The 15033-nt window shown below is 33.3% G+C and overlaps 1 protein-coding gene across 1 annotated transcript; it reads left to right on the top strand.

Annotated features, from left to right (window-relative positions):
• The first annotated feature begins 3616 nt into the window (after positions 1 to 3616).
• Positions 3617 to 7520, top strand: LOC127135583 (probable pectinesterase/pectinesterase inhibitor 47). Its single transcript, XM_051062245.1, has 3 exons — positions 3617 to 4318; positions 6236 to 6590; positions 6708 to 7520. Exons 1-3 carry the CDS (start codon positions 3632 to 3634, stop codon positions 7406 to 7408), a joined length of 1743 nt encoding a protein of 580 aa, XP_050918202.1. The 5' UTR covers positions 3617 to 3631; the 3' UTR covers positions 7409 to 7520.
• Positions 7521 to 15033: the final 7513 nt, after the last annotated feature.

Here is a 15033-nt window from a genome sequence, read left to right on the forward strand (position 1 = left end):
ATACCAAAAGCGATCAGTCTCTTCAACATAGCAGCTTAGTTGCAAGCAGGTTTGCGCATCACTACTATTTTATGCTTTTAATTGGTAATCTCTATATCCATAAAGCATCATGATTGGAGTTTCGAATATGTAATTTGATTTCACATGCTAATTTAAATATGCTTGAATATCATGAATGTTTGTCCATGCTGTTCCTGTAATCAAATGCCATACAAGTTCAGGTTTTCGGAGGTCATGCTGTTGTTAAACTCCAAACCCGTGGCCGCTCGCTAGCACATCGCTAAGCGAGCCTGCAGCGAGCATTCGCTGAGCCTTCGCTAGGCGAAGCGGAGGCGAACGGGACAGTGGCTGCTTTGTCTCTTTGCTGTTCTATCTTATGTTTATCTAATCATGATTTATTATAGTTCTGCATCATTTGGCCTGAGTTCATGACTGTTATGTTTATTTTATGGTGCAATTGTCAAATCATACTTTATCTCAATGCTCTAACCCGTGTGTTGAATGGTGTAAAGGCTTACATATTCTCGAAGAAACGGCCGACTAAGTATTCCACTTTATTTGTGGGATACCCTTATGAAGATCCACCCTAAATTGCTTAATTAATTTTAATGTATTAATTTTAATGTATTAATTTTAATGTATTGATTTTAATGTGGAGATTCATCCTAGCTACCTAATTAATTGTAAAAACTTTGCCTTTAAATAAGTGATCTTGGACCTCTCTTTGTTACCCTACGATTACGGTATTACGGTCATGTCCCGCGAATGTGGGGATACACTTAGCAAAGACCCTTCGATTAAATCATCATAAAATAAATCATGGTCCCTCGGATGTTGCCTTCGAAAATACGATTTTGTCCCTCGATGTCCCTTCGGTGTAGCCTACGGTTAAATGATGATAGTCCCTTCGAATGCTAAGGTATCCTCACAACTGTTGCCTTCAATGACCAATCGATGACCCTACGATGACCCTTCCACATCCAAAGGATAAAACTACTTACTTCTCAATAGTAAGGACAGTTTTACCCTCATAAGGATAGGAAATGCCCGGAAAGACCTCGGACAGGTATAACCCTTAATTGCTCATTCATAACCTAAAATACTTTTCACACCTCACACATTTCCAAACTATTTTTCTAAACTATTTTCAAAACTAAACGAGATAACCATTTTGTATACATTCATACAAGAATCATTACAAAGTTAAATTCTCCTTTTTCAAAACATTTCCTACACATTTCTCAACCACTTTTTTTCAAACTAGAAAGACATAAATGATTGAGCAATTAAGAGCCCATGGATAACCATGGATACAAAGGGTGCTAACACCTTCCCTTTGTATAATGTACCTCCCGAACCTAAGAATCTAAATTAAGGTCTTTCCTGTTCTTTTCCACCTTTCCTTATTGGATAAAAGAAAAGTCGGTGGCGACTCTTGCTAACCGCGACATTGCGATTAAAAAACACAAAAAGTCAGTTCACCGTATGACAACAATCTATTGGACCACATTGGACCAGACGATGTAATACTCATACACAACTCTATTTTAATTTAAAAATATTTATCAAATTATTTATCATCTAATCATGTCGTATTGTTGTACAGTTTATCTGGAGACCATATCTGGGTCTTGATCATCAGGTTAACCATGATGATGTTGCAGTTTGGACAACAAAGACACCAATTATCCGATTCACTATTGTGGATATGCACCAGAGTGACCGGGTAAAACTGCAGTTCGGCATGCAGCGACAAGTTCCAGAACCTCCGACGTGTTTGGGAGATTGGCTTCAAAAAAGAGTCGATGCCCAATGTGATTATTCTAAATGGAGAGACTTCGCAAAAGAGATGTATCGTCATTGGAGGAATCAACGACAACACATCTTAAACGAACCAGTCATACATGATGCTAGACCAACTCAACAATATATGACATGGTTTAGGTCGGTTATAACGCAACAATTTATGTTTGAGCCAATGTATTTGATTGATCCACGTCAACTAGCTTCGTCATCATACACCTAACAACAAGTCCCCGTCCAACACCAATGTCAAACCATCCAAACCCAACAACCAACCTCACACCATCGCCCTACCACATACACCCAACAACCAAACACCCAACTTCGCAACGCATTCATGCCAAATACCAAACCTCACAATCCATTAATGCCACCCACCCAACCTCAAAATCAAGAATCAAACCGCACCCACCAACAACCATACACATCCACCACATCAGTCTATAGCCTAAATGATTCATACGATTCACTTCATCGTAGCCCCCTACCAATGACCACCCAAACATCCCATCCTCAAAACACCCAACCATTGTTTACCTATAGTACACCCCAGGAACCATTGCTTCGTTTCCATAATGATTCAATGTCCTAATTCGGGCAACTATACCGTCCATAATTCACCCAACCAATCGACCAAACTACGATAACATGGACACCGAACTCCATTACGGAAGTGTCGTTGGCCAAAACCCCCTTGGCTATTGGGAATAAATGATGACACATTTATCAAATATTGCTGGAACTTCAACCGGACCTTCACACCAACCATCATTTTATTAGGTCAGCACACAAAGACCCCAAATACCTCAGGAAAATCGTGGGAGACCTCGAAGACAAACTAACGCACCCAAATGTGGAACATGGGGGCGTTTCAATCACTGAATTTTTGTCAATTCCATGTAACTTTTATTATACCATGAATAAATTTTTTTTACAATATTTTATTTAATTATTTATTAAATAAACAAATAAAAATTTAAAAATATTATCTTAAGGTGTATGCGCCAGATGAATTGGCGCATACACCAAGGCACATGCATAGGCACCATGGTTGTTGGCGCCTCCATGTAATGCTTTGAAAGCATGCGTCAGCACCAGTGGCGCCTCCTCTTCCTTGTAAATAGACGCGGCAGTTCATCTGACGCATCTGTTTGTAAATGTGGTTATTCCGGTATTTTTTTTAAATATTGATTATTTTTAAAATGTGGTTATTTAAAAAAAAAAATCAGAATTTTGATTTTTATCCGATTTAAAATGATGATTTTTTTCCAGGTCATAATCATGATTTTTTGTCATATTCCGTAGATAGTTTTTAAATCAAGGGTAGAATAATTAAAATTGTGTTTCCTTCCTTTGTCTTTTTAGCAAATCAAAACTCCCCCAAGATTTGTGGTTTTGTTGTGTAAAGAGCATATTTCATTCACATATGACGAAAAAAAAATACAAGTTTTTTCACCGATACATCTCTAGTTAAATAAGATAACTCAGCTACTAAATTGGGTCAATATATGTTTTATTTAAATTTTCATCAAACCAATACATTTTGAAAACCAAGTTTAAACCTATTACTCCAAAACCTCATTCTTAAGCCTCTAATCATGATCTATAACTAGTATTACTTGAATCAAAACACGTTCTTGCACCGTTTACAATGCATCAATTATCGCCATTTGCTCTTATTCTTTTTCTTAATAACAATTCCACTCTCCCATTTACGCTTCCTCTTAAATAACTTCTTCATCTCAATTTCCTCCTATATATATAAATCCCTCTCATTACACCATATCATATTCAACAAAACCATAACCTCGTTTTAATTAGTTATACAATGTCAAACCCTTCAAAAATATTCTTCATAATTCCCTTTCTCTTCCTTTTCCTTCTCTTACCCTTACTCCTTCAAGCTAATGAAGCACCTTCTCCTTCTCCTTCTTCCTCCAATGCATCCAATGCATGCAGATCAACACTATACCCTAAACTATGTCGTTCGATTCTCTCCTCGATCCGTTCCTCTCCGACCGACCCCTACCACTTAGGAAAATTCTCAATAAAACAAAGCCTCAAACAAGCCAAAAAACTATCCAAAGTATTCAAAGACTTTCTCAAAAAACATCACCAATCATCTTCTCTCAACCACGCAGAGTTCACGGCACTCGACGATTGTCGCGAACTAAACCAACTTAATGTAGACTACTTAGAGTTAGTACAAGATGAACTAAAATCAGCTGATTCATCATCTTTCAATAACACAGATGTGTTGGTGGAAAAAGTTGAAACTTACCTTAGTGCTGTGGCTACAAATCATTATACATGTTATGATGGTTTGGTTGTAACGAAAAGTAACATTGCTAATTCATTTGCTGTTCCTTTGAGTAATGTTACAAAATTGTATAGTGTTTCACTTGGGCTGGCTATGCAGGCTTTGAATAGAAATATTAAGAAACATAAGACTCGTAAACATGGTCTTCCTACTAAGGCTTTTAAGGTCAGACAGCCACTTCAGAAGCTCATTAAGGTAACTGTTTTCTGTCTATTTATCATGACTGTTTAGTTATTTATTTATTTGGTAATATGTTTTTATTTTTTATGAGCTATTATAAAAAATTATTCATTTTTAATCTTTTCTTTTGTGTGCATGTGATTGTTGTAGTAAGTAATTAGGCTGTATTAATTTTTTCATTTAAAAATATTTTTATAAAGTTTTTAATAAAAAATATAGGATACTTAATACATTAGTTTATGATTTATAGTATATGAATTTATAACTTATAGCGTGTATGTATTAGTTATTTGAATTTTTAATGTTTCCATAAAATTAAGAGCAAGTTAACTTATAAATAAAATAAGCTAAAAAATATATTCAATTTTTAATTAAAATAATATTTAGAGAAAAATTGATAAACTATAAGTTATTTTAAGTAGTTTAAAAAAATATTATAAATAAATATAAATAAAGTATCAATTCGTGAAAAAAATGACATTTATCAAACAAATACTTTTCTCATAGAAGTTTATAAATTATAAGATATTAACTATAAATTAGTTCTTATAAATAGTTTTCAAATAGGCCTTTAATTTTTTATTTTCTAAAATTTATATTTATTTTACATTAATAATAAAAAATGAATTTTTTTATTCAATCAACATTTGTGACAGAGTGAATGTGAAAATAAATTTGGAAGAATGCATTTTTTAAATAATAAAAAATATTTTTAATTTTGTTGAAAATGATGGGTTTAGTTTTTTAAAATTGTAAAAGAGATGATGAGCAAAATACTCTCTTATATTTAATAGTTGAAGTGAAAACAAAATTAGAAATTTCTTTTTGCTAAATTTTTGTTAAAGTATCATTTACAAAGTTTAAAATAATATTAATAAAAACTCTTTTAAAAATCACCTCCTAACTAATTATTTAGAGAAAATGATTAATATTTAAAATTTATTTTTTATATTCATTGAATAATTAATATATATGATCTATATATTATTTAGATAAATTATTTATTCAATAAAAGGCAAAAAAAATTAATTATTCAATGTATTTAAAAATTAATTTTTTCTTACAAATAAAAATAAACAGAGTAACAAATAACTAAAGATTTATAGATAAAAAACAATTATTATTTAAAAAATTTAAAAATTATTATTATTTCTTTCGTTCTAAAATAAATGTCATTTTTAAAAAAATATATTTGTTTTAAAATAAGTGTTATTTTTAGTTTCTAATGTAATATTAATATCTTCAATTATAGTTTTAATTAATATTTTATATTTATTTTTTTAATTTATATTAATGATAATTAAAGTACATTAATAATTAATAAAAAATTATTTGATAAAATTATTTTTCTCTCGCTTTTATTTACTATATTTTTTTTAATTTAGGTTAGTGTATGAGGTATTACACTTATTATTTTTGGATGGAAGGAATAACTTATTAAAAAGAAAATCAAATTTTAAAAGAAACCGAGGGAGTATTCTCTTAAAATATTATCCTCCCTCCACTTGCCTAAATCGGTTAAAAAGATTTAATTTTTTGACTGTTTTAAAGTCCATATCTTAACTCCCATTGACTCAGAGCTAAAACATTAATTAGTGTAGTGTTTTTTTTTACACAATTAATTAATGTAGTTAATAACATAATAATGTGTGTTAACCGGCTAGATCCAAGGATTGGTTTAATTCTGGTCAACCTAGCTTGTCGTTAAATTCTCACTAGTATCCTTTGACCAAAATAAATAACTTGATAATCAGTCACGTGCATTCATGTTCTTTATTCTTCCATAATGGAAACACCCTGCACGTGCAACTCAGTCACAAGTAGTAACACCCTACCCCAATTAAAGCTACTAACACCCCCCATTATTAATAATTCTTATATTTTATTTTTGAATTTAATAAAAGCTAAAGTTGTACCATTATTCTGATGCAGCTTCTAAGAACAAAATTCAGTTGCAACAAATCATCCAACTGTACCAGAACCGAAAGGATTCTTCAAGAAAGTGAAAACAAAGGAATTCTACTCAAAGAATATGTTATTGTAAGCCTTGATGGAACAGAAAATTTTACTTCAATTGGAGAAGCTATTGACGCTACACCTGATCATTTAAAGCCAGAAGATGGCTATTTTCTTATCTATGCCAAACAAGGATTATATCAAGAATATCTCACTATTCCCAAAAATAAAAAGAATATCTTACTCATTGGTGATGGTATTAACAACACTTGCATCACAGGAAATCATAGTGTTGTAGATGGTTGGACAACTTTTAACTCTTCAACATTTGGTAAGTACCGACACAGACACCAAGATACCGACACATGTTGGATGCCAGATATATCAGATACGATGATAGGCTACACATATAAAATTAATTAATATTGTTGTTTTGATTTTAATGCAGCTGTGTCTGGAGAGAGATTTATAGCAGTGGACATAACGTTCAGAAACACAGCAGGACCTGAAAAGCATCAAGCAGTAGCAGTAAGAAACAACGCAGATCTTTCGATATTCTACCGATGCAGTTTCGAAGGATACCAAGACACACTCTATGTTCACTCACTAAGACAATTCTATAGAGAATGTGACATCTATGGCACAGTTGATTTCATATTCGGAAACGCGGCTGCAGTACTTCAAAGTTGTAACATCTACCCAAGAAAACCAATGCAAAATCAGAAAAATGTTGTAACAGCACAAGGAAGAACGGATCCAAATCAAAACACAGGAATCTCAATACAAAATTGTAGGATTGATGCGGCGCCAGACTTGGCCAAAGATATGAATTCGACTAAGAATTACTTGGGAAGACCATGGAAAGTTTATTCAAGAACTGTTTATTTGCAGTCATATATTGGTGATTTGATTCAACCTTCTGGATGGTTAGAGTGGAATGGAACAGTTGGATTGGATACACTTTTTTATGGTGAGTTTGATAATCATGGACCTGGCTCTGTAACTAATAATAGGGTTCAATGGCATGGTTATAATTTGTTGACTCCTAATCAAGCTTGGAATTTCACTCTCCTTAATTTTACTTTGGGGAATACTTGGCTTCCTGATACAGATGTACCTTACACTGAAGGATTAGAATTACATAATTAAAGCAAAATATTTGATTCATTGTTTTCTAGGTGTAATGTAACTTTTTCTTTTTTAAGGGTCATGTACTATGTTTGGATTAAATAAAAATCGGGGATATCATAACCATTGTTTTGAATTGCACTCCGCAACAACGATTGCACTCGTAATATTGTTAATGTAGTAGTCATGGTTTTAAATTGTGGTTATGGTCGCGAATGCGTTTGCAATTTTGGATATTGCGATTGTCGTTGCTGCGATGCGTATTATGGCCCTTGCAACATGAATTTTTAATTCAGAGGTGTTTGAAATATATCTTTAGAAAACACATGATGTTAAAAATTTTGATTACATAGAAAATAAATTAAGTTTTTTGATTCTGAAATTTCTAATTTTGATAAAAATATTTGAAGAAAAATGAGCGAAATTGTCTGATGTGATTTGTAATGGCAATCAGACGCATGATTTTAATTCATACCGCAATTATGGTCCGATGTAGTTGTAGAGGCTTCACCTTAACAATATTGCGACTATAGTCGCGTTTGCAGACTACAATTCAAAACGATGATGGTAGTCTCTGTAATCGTATTGGACTGCAATTCTAATGTGACGCAATCGAAATCACTACGGATTAACAAACATTGATCCTAGAACAAAACACAAGTTTGGAAACGAAAAAAGTGTCGGATAAAATTCTAGAATCCACTAGAAAGAGAAAAGAAATTCTTGAATATTATTTTAATAAAAGATAACCTTGACGGCCAAAAGTATTTAAATACTGAAAAAAACTCTATGCTAAAAATACTCAATAACATAAATAAACAAAAATTTCTAAAATTGTGAAAAATAAACAAAAAATGATAAAATTGTGGAAAATAAAATAGAAATTGCTAAACTTGCGGAAATCTTCCTGAACCCTTTCGATGCATGACTTCTTCTTCGATACTCGCAATCGACCTTCCTACATTAGTCTCCTTCACCTCTGAAGAACTCGACCCCGAGTTCTCTTCTTTATAAAGAGTCTCATCTACTTGATACACATGATTGTTAGCAACATTGAAAGTATTTGATATATTCATGAAATTCGGGAGAGCTACCAAATAAGTATTATCGTTGATCTTCCGGATCACTTTAAACATGTCATACTTGTGTGGCTGCAGCTTGTTGTAAGTACCAACTAGAAGCCTCTCCTTACGCAGAAACACCATCACGTCGTCTCCCGCATTGAAAACTTTAACTTTCATGTGTTTATCTTGCATAGGAGGAAAATCGTTTAATAGTTCATCTATGGTCAACTCCTTGAAATCCTCTCGAATCCCTAACACTTCTTCTAGAATTGTTCTTTCCTCATTTACGACAATCATCATCCCTTCAATCACCACTGGACATAAAAATTCAGTTTCATTAACAACCTCATCAAGCTCCTTTTCAATGTGCGCCATCACTAAGAAATTAGACTTCTTTCCTCCTGGATTCTTATCAAAGTGCAAAATAGGAGCCATAGTAATTTTATGTGTGTCCCATGTAAACGTAATCACGTTATTCGTCCACGATAAGTGATATAATTATAAAACAACCAAAGCCTACCAAGTAAAATATGACAAACATCCATATCAAGAAGATCACAAAGTACCTCTTCTCTATAATGCTTTCCGATGGAGATAGGAACTCTGGAGGCTAGTGTTACTCGAACTTGAGAGCCCTTGATTACTTAATTCAAGGTGTATGACCTTGTAGCGGTAAGTTCATGACCATTAAGCTATGGATAAACTTAATATCAATAAAACCAGAGTCGCCACCACGCTTTTATTGTTTCCAAAGGAAAAGGGAAAAGTACGAACAAAACCCAAAGATAAGAAGTTTTCGAATCAAAACTAATAAAATGCCAGAGATTGCAGGTAAGGGGGTTGGTTACACAGAGGGAAGGTGTTAGCACCCAAAGTGTCATAGGTACTCCTAGGGAGCCCTTTTTATGTGTGTATGTGTTTTAGCATAAAAGATGTTTGCAATAAATAGAGTGTGGGGATGAGAAAAAAATTCATTAATTAGATTTTTGTGTTTGACAAGACCTTCGGACTTGTGCCTACGTACCAACACAAAAATGAGGGATCAAAACCTCGTAGTTTGTGGTATCAATTTCAAAGTGAGTGAATTGCTTTTAACAAAAATTTAAGTTTGAAAGAGGCACAAAAGGCCTAAAAGAGTTTGAATGAGTGTTAGTTCTTTTTGTCTTTTGAAAATTTGAGTAAAGTATGGTTAAGTTCATTTACAAGTTTGATTAAGAAAAAGGGGTTAAAAAATGCAATGGCATAATGCTAAAGTTTCTAATTTGCAATAAAGTTAAAGTTTAGAAATCACAAGAAAAGAAAGTTTTGAAAGAGGGGAGTGATTTGAAATTTAAGAAGTGGGAGGAGATGAAGAGACTAATCCTAAGCAAAAATTTAAAAGTTAAGAGTTGAAAAGATCTGACCAATGGGATGCAATCCAATAGACAAGAATGTCATATAGAAACCCACTTTTCCTTTTGGACTTTGAAATCAAGCAATATCAATAAGCAAGTAAGATAAAGAGAAAGACATCAAATAAAGATAACCACATCCAAGTTAGCAACTTCATAGTCTTCTTCAAAATCTCCCAGGTATCAGATGACATACTCCTTGAATGGCTCAGAAATAGGCATTAGACACAGATTCAAAGTAACATTTTGCATCAAGACCATGTAGCAGATGAACTCAAAAGGGATCTCAATACTTGCATCAGATGAAAGTTCATTTCACAATGACTTGGCTTCAGAAAAGTTGGCATTGGCCAAGTCCTTTTGCATAAGGAATGTTTCCTAATTAAGTCTCAGATCAAATCCAACAGTCCACACAAACATTTTTTAAGAGTTTTTGTTGTTATTATGTACATTAAGGTCCTAAGACCACAAACACAAGCAAAATACAAAACAAGTATATACAATCACAATATATGGCTCAAGTGAGCAAAGTAAAAATGACATTAAAATAAACAAGTTAAATGATATGAATAATGGCAAATGATAAAAGGGCTTGAATTTAAAGTGCATAAGGTAAATGACTTGAAATTAAAAGTTAGTCAAATGTTACTTGACTATATGTTAGTATTATTTTTGCTTTTCAATTGTTTAAGTCATTCTTTGGAGAACACTCAACCCTCTATTCACAAGCATGGATCCTTGAACCAAGACATCTTTCAAAGGAAGGAAAAAATGTCAAGTTTCCACACAATACCATGAAAGGGGGGAGACTTATAATCTCACTTACTGGAATTATATGTTCTTGGGTCAAAATTTAGCGCTATGTTAAGCAATCGTAATTGGACTTATGTAGAACTCACAACTATCTGAGGTCAGACAATAGAAATTTTATTGTTAATGTATGTTAGAGATATGGTATAATAAACCATACTCCTAAAATATACCACACTTAAAAGAAAATGGCAAAATGGTGGACCTAATCTTATCCATACTTGTATTGGTTTATCAACCAATTAGCCTTAAGATATAGAGATATCATAGCTCAATGGAATGAATGGGATAGAAGGGGATTGAAGATGGAGAGGGAGGGAGAATGAGACAAACACAAATTGGTCATGGGAGGAATTTTTTCAAATTAAAATCATTCATTCATTTTGGAAGATGGAATCTACATTCCATAAATCCCCTAAATCCAATGATTTTAATCCAACAAAGTCAAATCAACCTTGACGATGGCCCAAACATAATTGTCGAACTCCACAAGTCAACAAAAATGGCTCAACACAATTTATCCACAATTAAAAATGCATTAAATTAAATTATGTTTGATCAAAAACCTAAAACCTCTTCAAAACGCCAAATAAATGGCCAAGAGATTTATCATAGGTCAAACAAGGTCAAAAGACCTTGGAGAAATTTTTTCATTATTTTTGGAAATGCAAAAGTATTTTTAAACCATTAAAAATATGCATAAACATAATTAAATCATGAAAAATATTAATATTGATCCAAAAAATAATTTTAATTCAGAAAATGAAAGATAAAAATATTTTAATTTTTTGGGTGAAAGTCCCATATTTTTTGGATCAATATTAAAATTAATATGAATTAATGAAAATAAAAATCAGAAATTACAAAAATACGTGGACCATCTGATCTCCCTTATTAATTGAGGTGGCATATCAGATGGTCCTTAGCGCGCGTTCCATGTGGTCTTGAGTCAACAACGCATCATGCATGGTAATCAAAACCAACGCTCAAGATTAAAATATTTCAAATGGATCATGTGGTTCAGAGACATGCCAACACATCGCCAGAGCCAGAGCTCCGGTCTTCTTCTCCGGTGGACCTCACCAGACTGGTCCACCTTCAACCATCACCAAAATGGAAAAGCAAGACATGAATTTAAAGAAAAAATGCCCATGAGCTCGAATTTAGCCTCAATTTTGTCTAACTCCGAGTATATAGGAAGATACAGGGAGTTGAATTTTGAGGATCATGATCTGAGTTGCTTCGATTTGACCTCTAAGCAACTCAATCTTGTTGCCTACATTGGTAGGACTTCAGACAACTAAAAATCAACAAGAATAGTGGAGAAATAAGAGAGAATATAAGAGTGGAAAATCTGGAAATTCACCTTCAATGGAGCTTCAGATTGGCACGATCTTGCTCTTAATTATGCTTGGCCTTGCTTCAGATGCTTGATGGAATAGAAATGGATCAAGGGAAGGGATGAACTCTTGGAGTTTCAATCTCAAAAATAGTGGGAGATTCAAACTCGATTTTCAAAAAAAATCTTCAAGCTTATCCTTTAATGGTGAGTGTAACACCGCTTTTTCTACCCCAAATTATTTAGCATATAATCAGAGTAAATAAGCACGCATATAAAGAAAAGGGCGTCACATCGACGTTTTCGAAACTTAAAACTTTCAAAAACCAACAATACACCTGGTCATTCAAAATAACACATTTCACTTATCATGAATATTCAAGCAATATGCGTTCGCAGCGGAAAATAAAGAATACTCATGTATTTCATAATATGATCCATGTCCCATACCATGATCATCTCTCAATAATCACTTCAAATAAAATAAAACAATTAATGACATAAAGCATATCAAAATAAGATATGAGTTCAATACCACTAATCTACCCAGTGTTACATGACCAGAGCATTGACTCATTACCTAATTTCAAACTAAATACGGAAACTCTCCAGCTATTCTTGAGCGAGCTACCGTCCACCTTCTCCAGCAATACTACTCTGTAGTATCTGCACGATACCCATGTAAAGGTAACATTCAAACAGAAAGGGTGAGAATTCAAATCATTATGAAATAGCATAATAAGGCACAATGAATTAAAACACAATTTAAGAATTCATCACACTTGGTATAATCACGTCAATAATATTAACCAACAATCATCTCACATATTTCAAACGTACATCGCATACACATCAATACATGCATTAAATGATCACATAACTATAGACGACTCAATGCAAGACAATGTGACTCTATGCATGTGGTACCTCAATGTGAACTCAAAGTTTCACCGCTTTCCGATTCAATATCTAGAATCCAAGCCACGTTTCCGATCCGGACAAGACCAAAGCCCTACGTCTGTTTCCAATGAAGGATCACCGCTTAATACTACGCCTAATCCCAATTAAGGATTAACGTCTGCTACGTCTGTTTCCAATAAAGGATCACCGCTTAAATACTACGCCTAATCCCAATTAAGGATTAACGTCTGCTACGTCTGTTTCCAATGAAGGATCACCGCTTAACCACTTCCACAATGAAGTCAACCATGCTATGAATGAATGCACACATACCAACACATATGCAATTAAGACCATCTATATACCGTCTTAACATCCCACATATCACCATGACTCACAATTGGTACATATACACATTCATTACAACACATCAATTACGATTACATATACACATCCATAACCATAAATCATTCACAATTCAATAAGGGTATACATACACATTCATACAATATATTATTCACCAATATAGGCCAATCATCAAATATGTACACATAGATTTCATTCCAAAACACACACAACATTTAAATATCAGTTTTCACTTTTCAAACAGTGTTAACCGGTTAACGCCATGGGTTAATCGGTTAACGCAAAACAGAATGCGCTTCTTGGCAATTTTTAACAGTGTTAACCGGTTAACGCCCTGGGTTAACCGGTTAACGCAAGACAGAATGTAATTTTTTTTAATATCGTAACAGTGTTAACCGGTTAACGCCCTGGGTTAACCGGTTAACGCAAAACAGAAAGATGTTCCTGCGCTAACACGAAACAGAATGCAGATTTCCCCGCATTTTTCATCGTTGGAGGACTTCCGGACCTCCGATTTCGATTCCGTAAAAAGCTACACGTTCAGAAAATTATGACTCATCCAAATATATATTCATTCACAGTTTTAGCATAATTTAATCATCACAATTCAAGAGTATTTATCAAGACCTAATAATTCCAACCCATGCCAACTAAGGATTTCAACCTAAAACATGTTCCTACCCATTGACCCAATCATACTAACCCATAATAATAAGGATTTCCCCCCTTACCTTGTCAATTTGATGGAAACCTTGACTCTTCTCGCTTTTCTCTCCTCTTTCTCTATTGCTTTCAGTGCTCAAGTGAATTCTAATTCTCACTTCCTTCACTCTTACTATTTATAATAGTGTTCTAGTTGGGCTTAATTCATGATATCCATCTAATTTAATCACTAGGTCCAATAATATCTAATATTTAAATACCTCTATTTAAATTCAAATAATTAACCACTCACTATGCGCACTAGGTTAATTAATAATTATTTAATTATATCTCATATCAACTAAATAATTAATTACTAATTAAATTAATTAATCAATTATTATACTACCTCACAACCGCTTAATTACTTAACAGTCCAAATAATTAAATTAAAATATAATAATAATAGTATAATAATTAAATACTAAAAAAATGGGTTGTTACAACTCTCCCCCACTTAAAAGATTTTCGTCCTCGAAAATTCCTCAGACGAACAACTCTTGATACGATTCCCTCATCTTATCCTCGAGTTTCCAAGTAATATTTCCATGCACCGGTATCACTAATGGCAGTCAAGGTGTACTCTTAATAAATCACATACCTTGGATTAGTCCATCATCGGTAGTGGTCTCTGTAACACCCTGATAAAAAAAAAAAAGATAATTATTTAAATTAAGTTAATATTATATTTATTAATTTAATTAAATAATTGGAATTATTGGATTATTATTATTATTGGAATAATAATTATTGGAATATATATATAAATTGGAAATAAGAAAAAGAGTCCATTGGGAAAAGAAAGGGTTTTACGTGAAAAACAGAAAAGCGGCTGAAAAGTGGAAGTGGAGAAAGGGCAAAGAGGCAGAACAAGAGGAAGAAGGTTGAAGAAGGAAGAGCTGGAAGCTAAAAGATTCGCCGGATTAACTCAGGTAAGGGGGGGTTTATCGTCGTTTAATGGGTATTATGGATTAGCATGTAATGGGTAGTGATAAACCGTTGAATTGACCCTAATTGGGATTGTGAATGCTGAAAATTACGTTGGATAAACTGTGTTAAAAACTGTAATTGAAT

The sequence above is a fragment of the Lathyrus oleraceus genome, chromosome 4 (genome assembly GCF_024323335.1).
Source record: "Lathyrus oleraceus cultivar Zhongwan6 chromosome 4, CAAS_Psat_ZW6_1.0, whole genome shotgun sequence".
Classification (NCBI taxonomy): domain Eukaryota; kingdom Viridiplantae; phylum Streptophyta; class Magnoliopsida; order Fabales; family Fabaceae; genus Lathyrus; species Lathyrus oleraceus.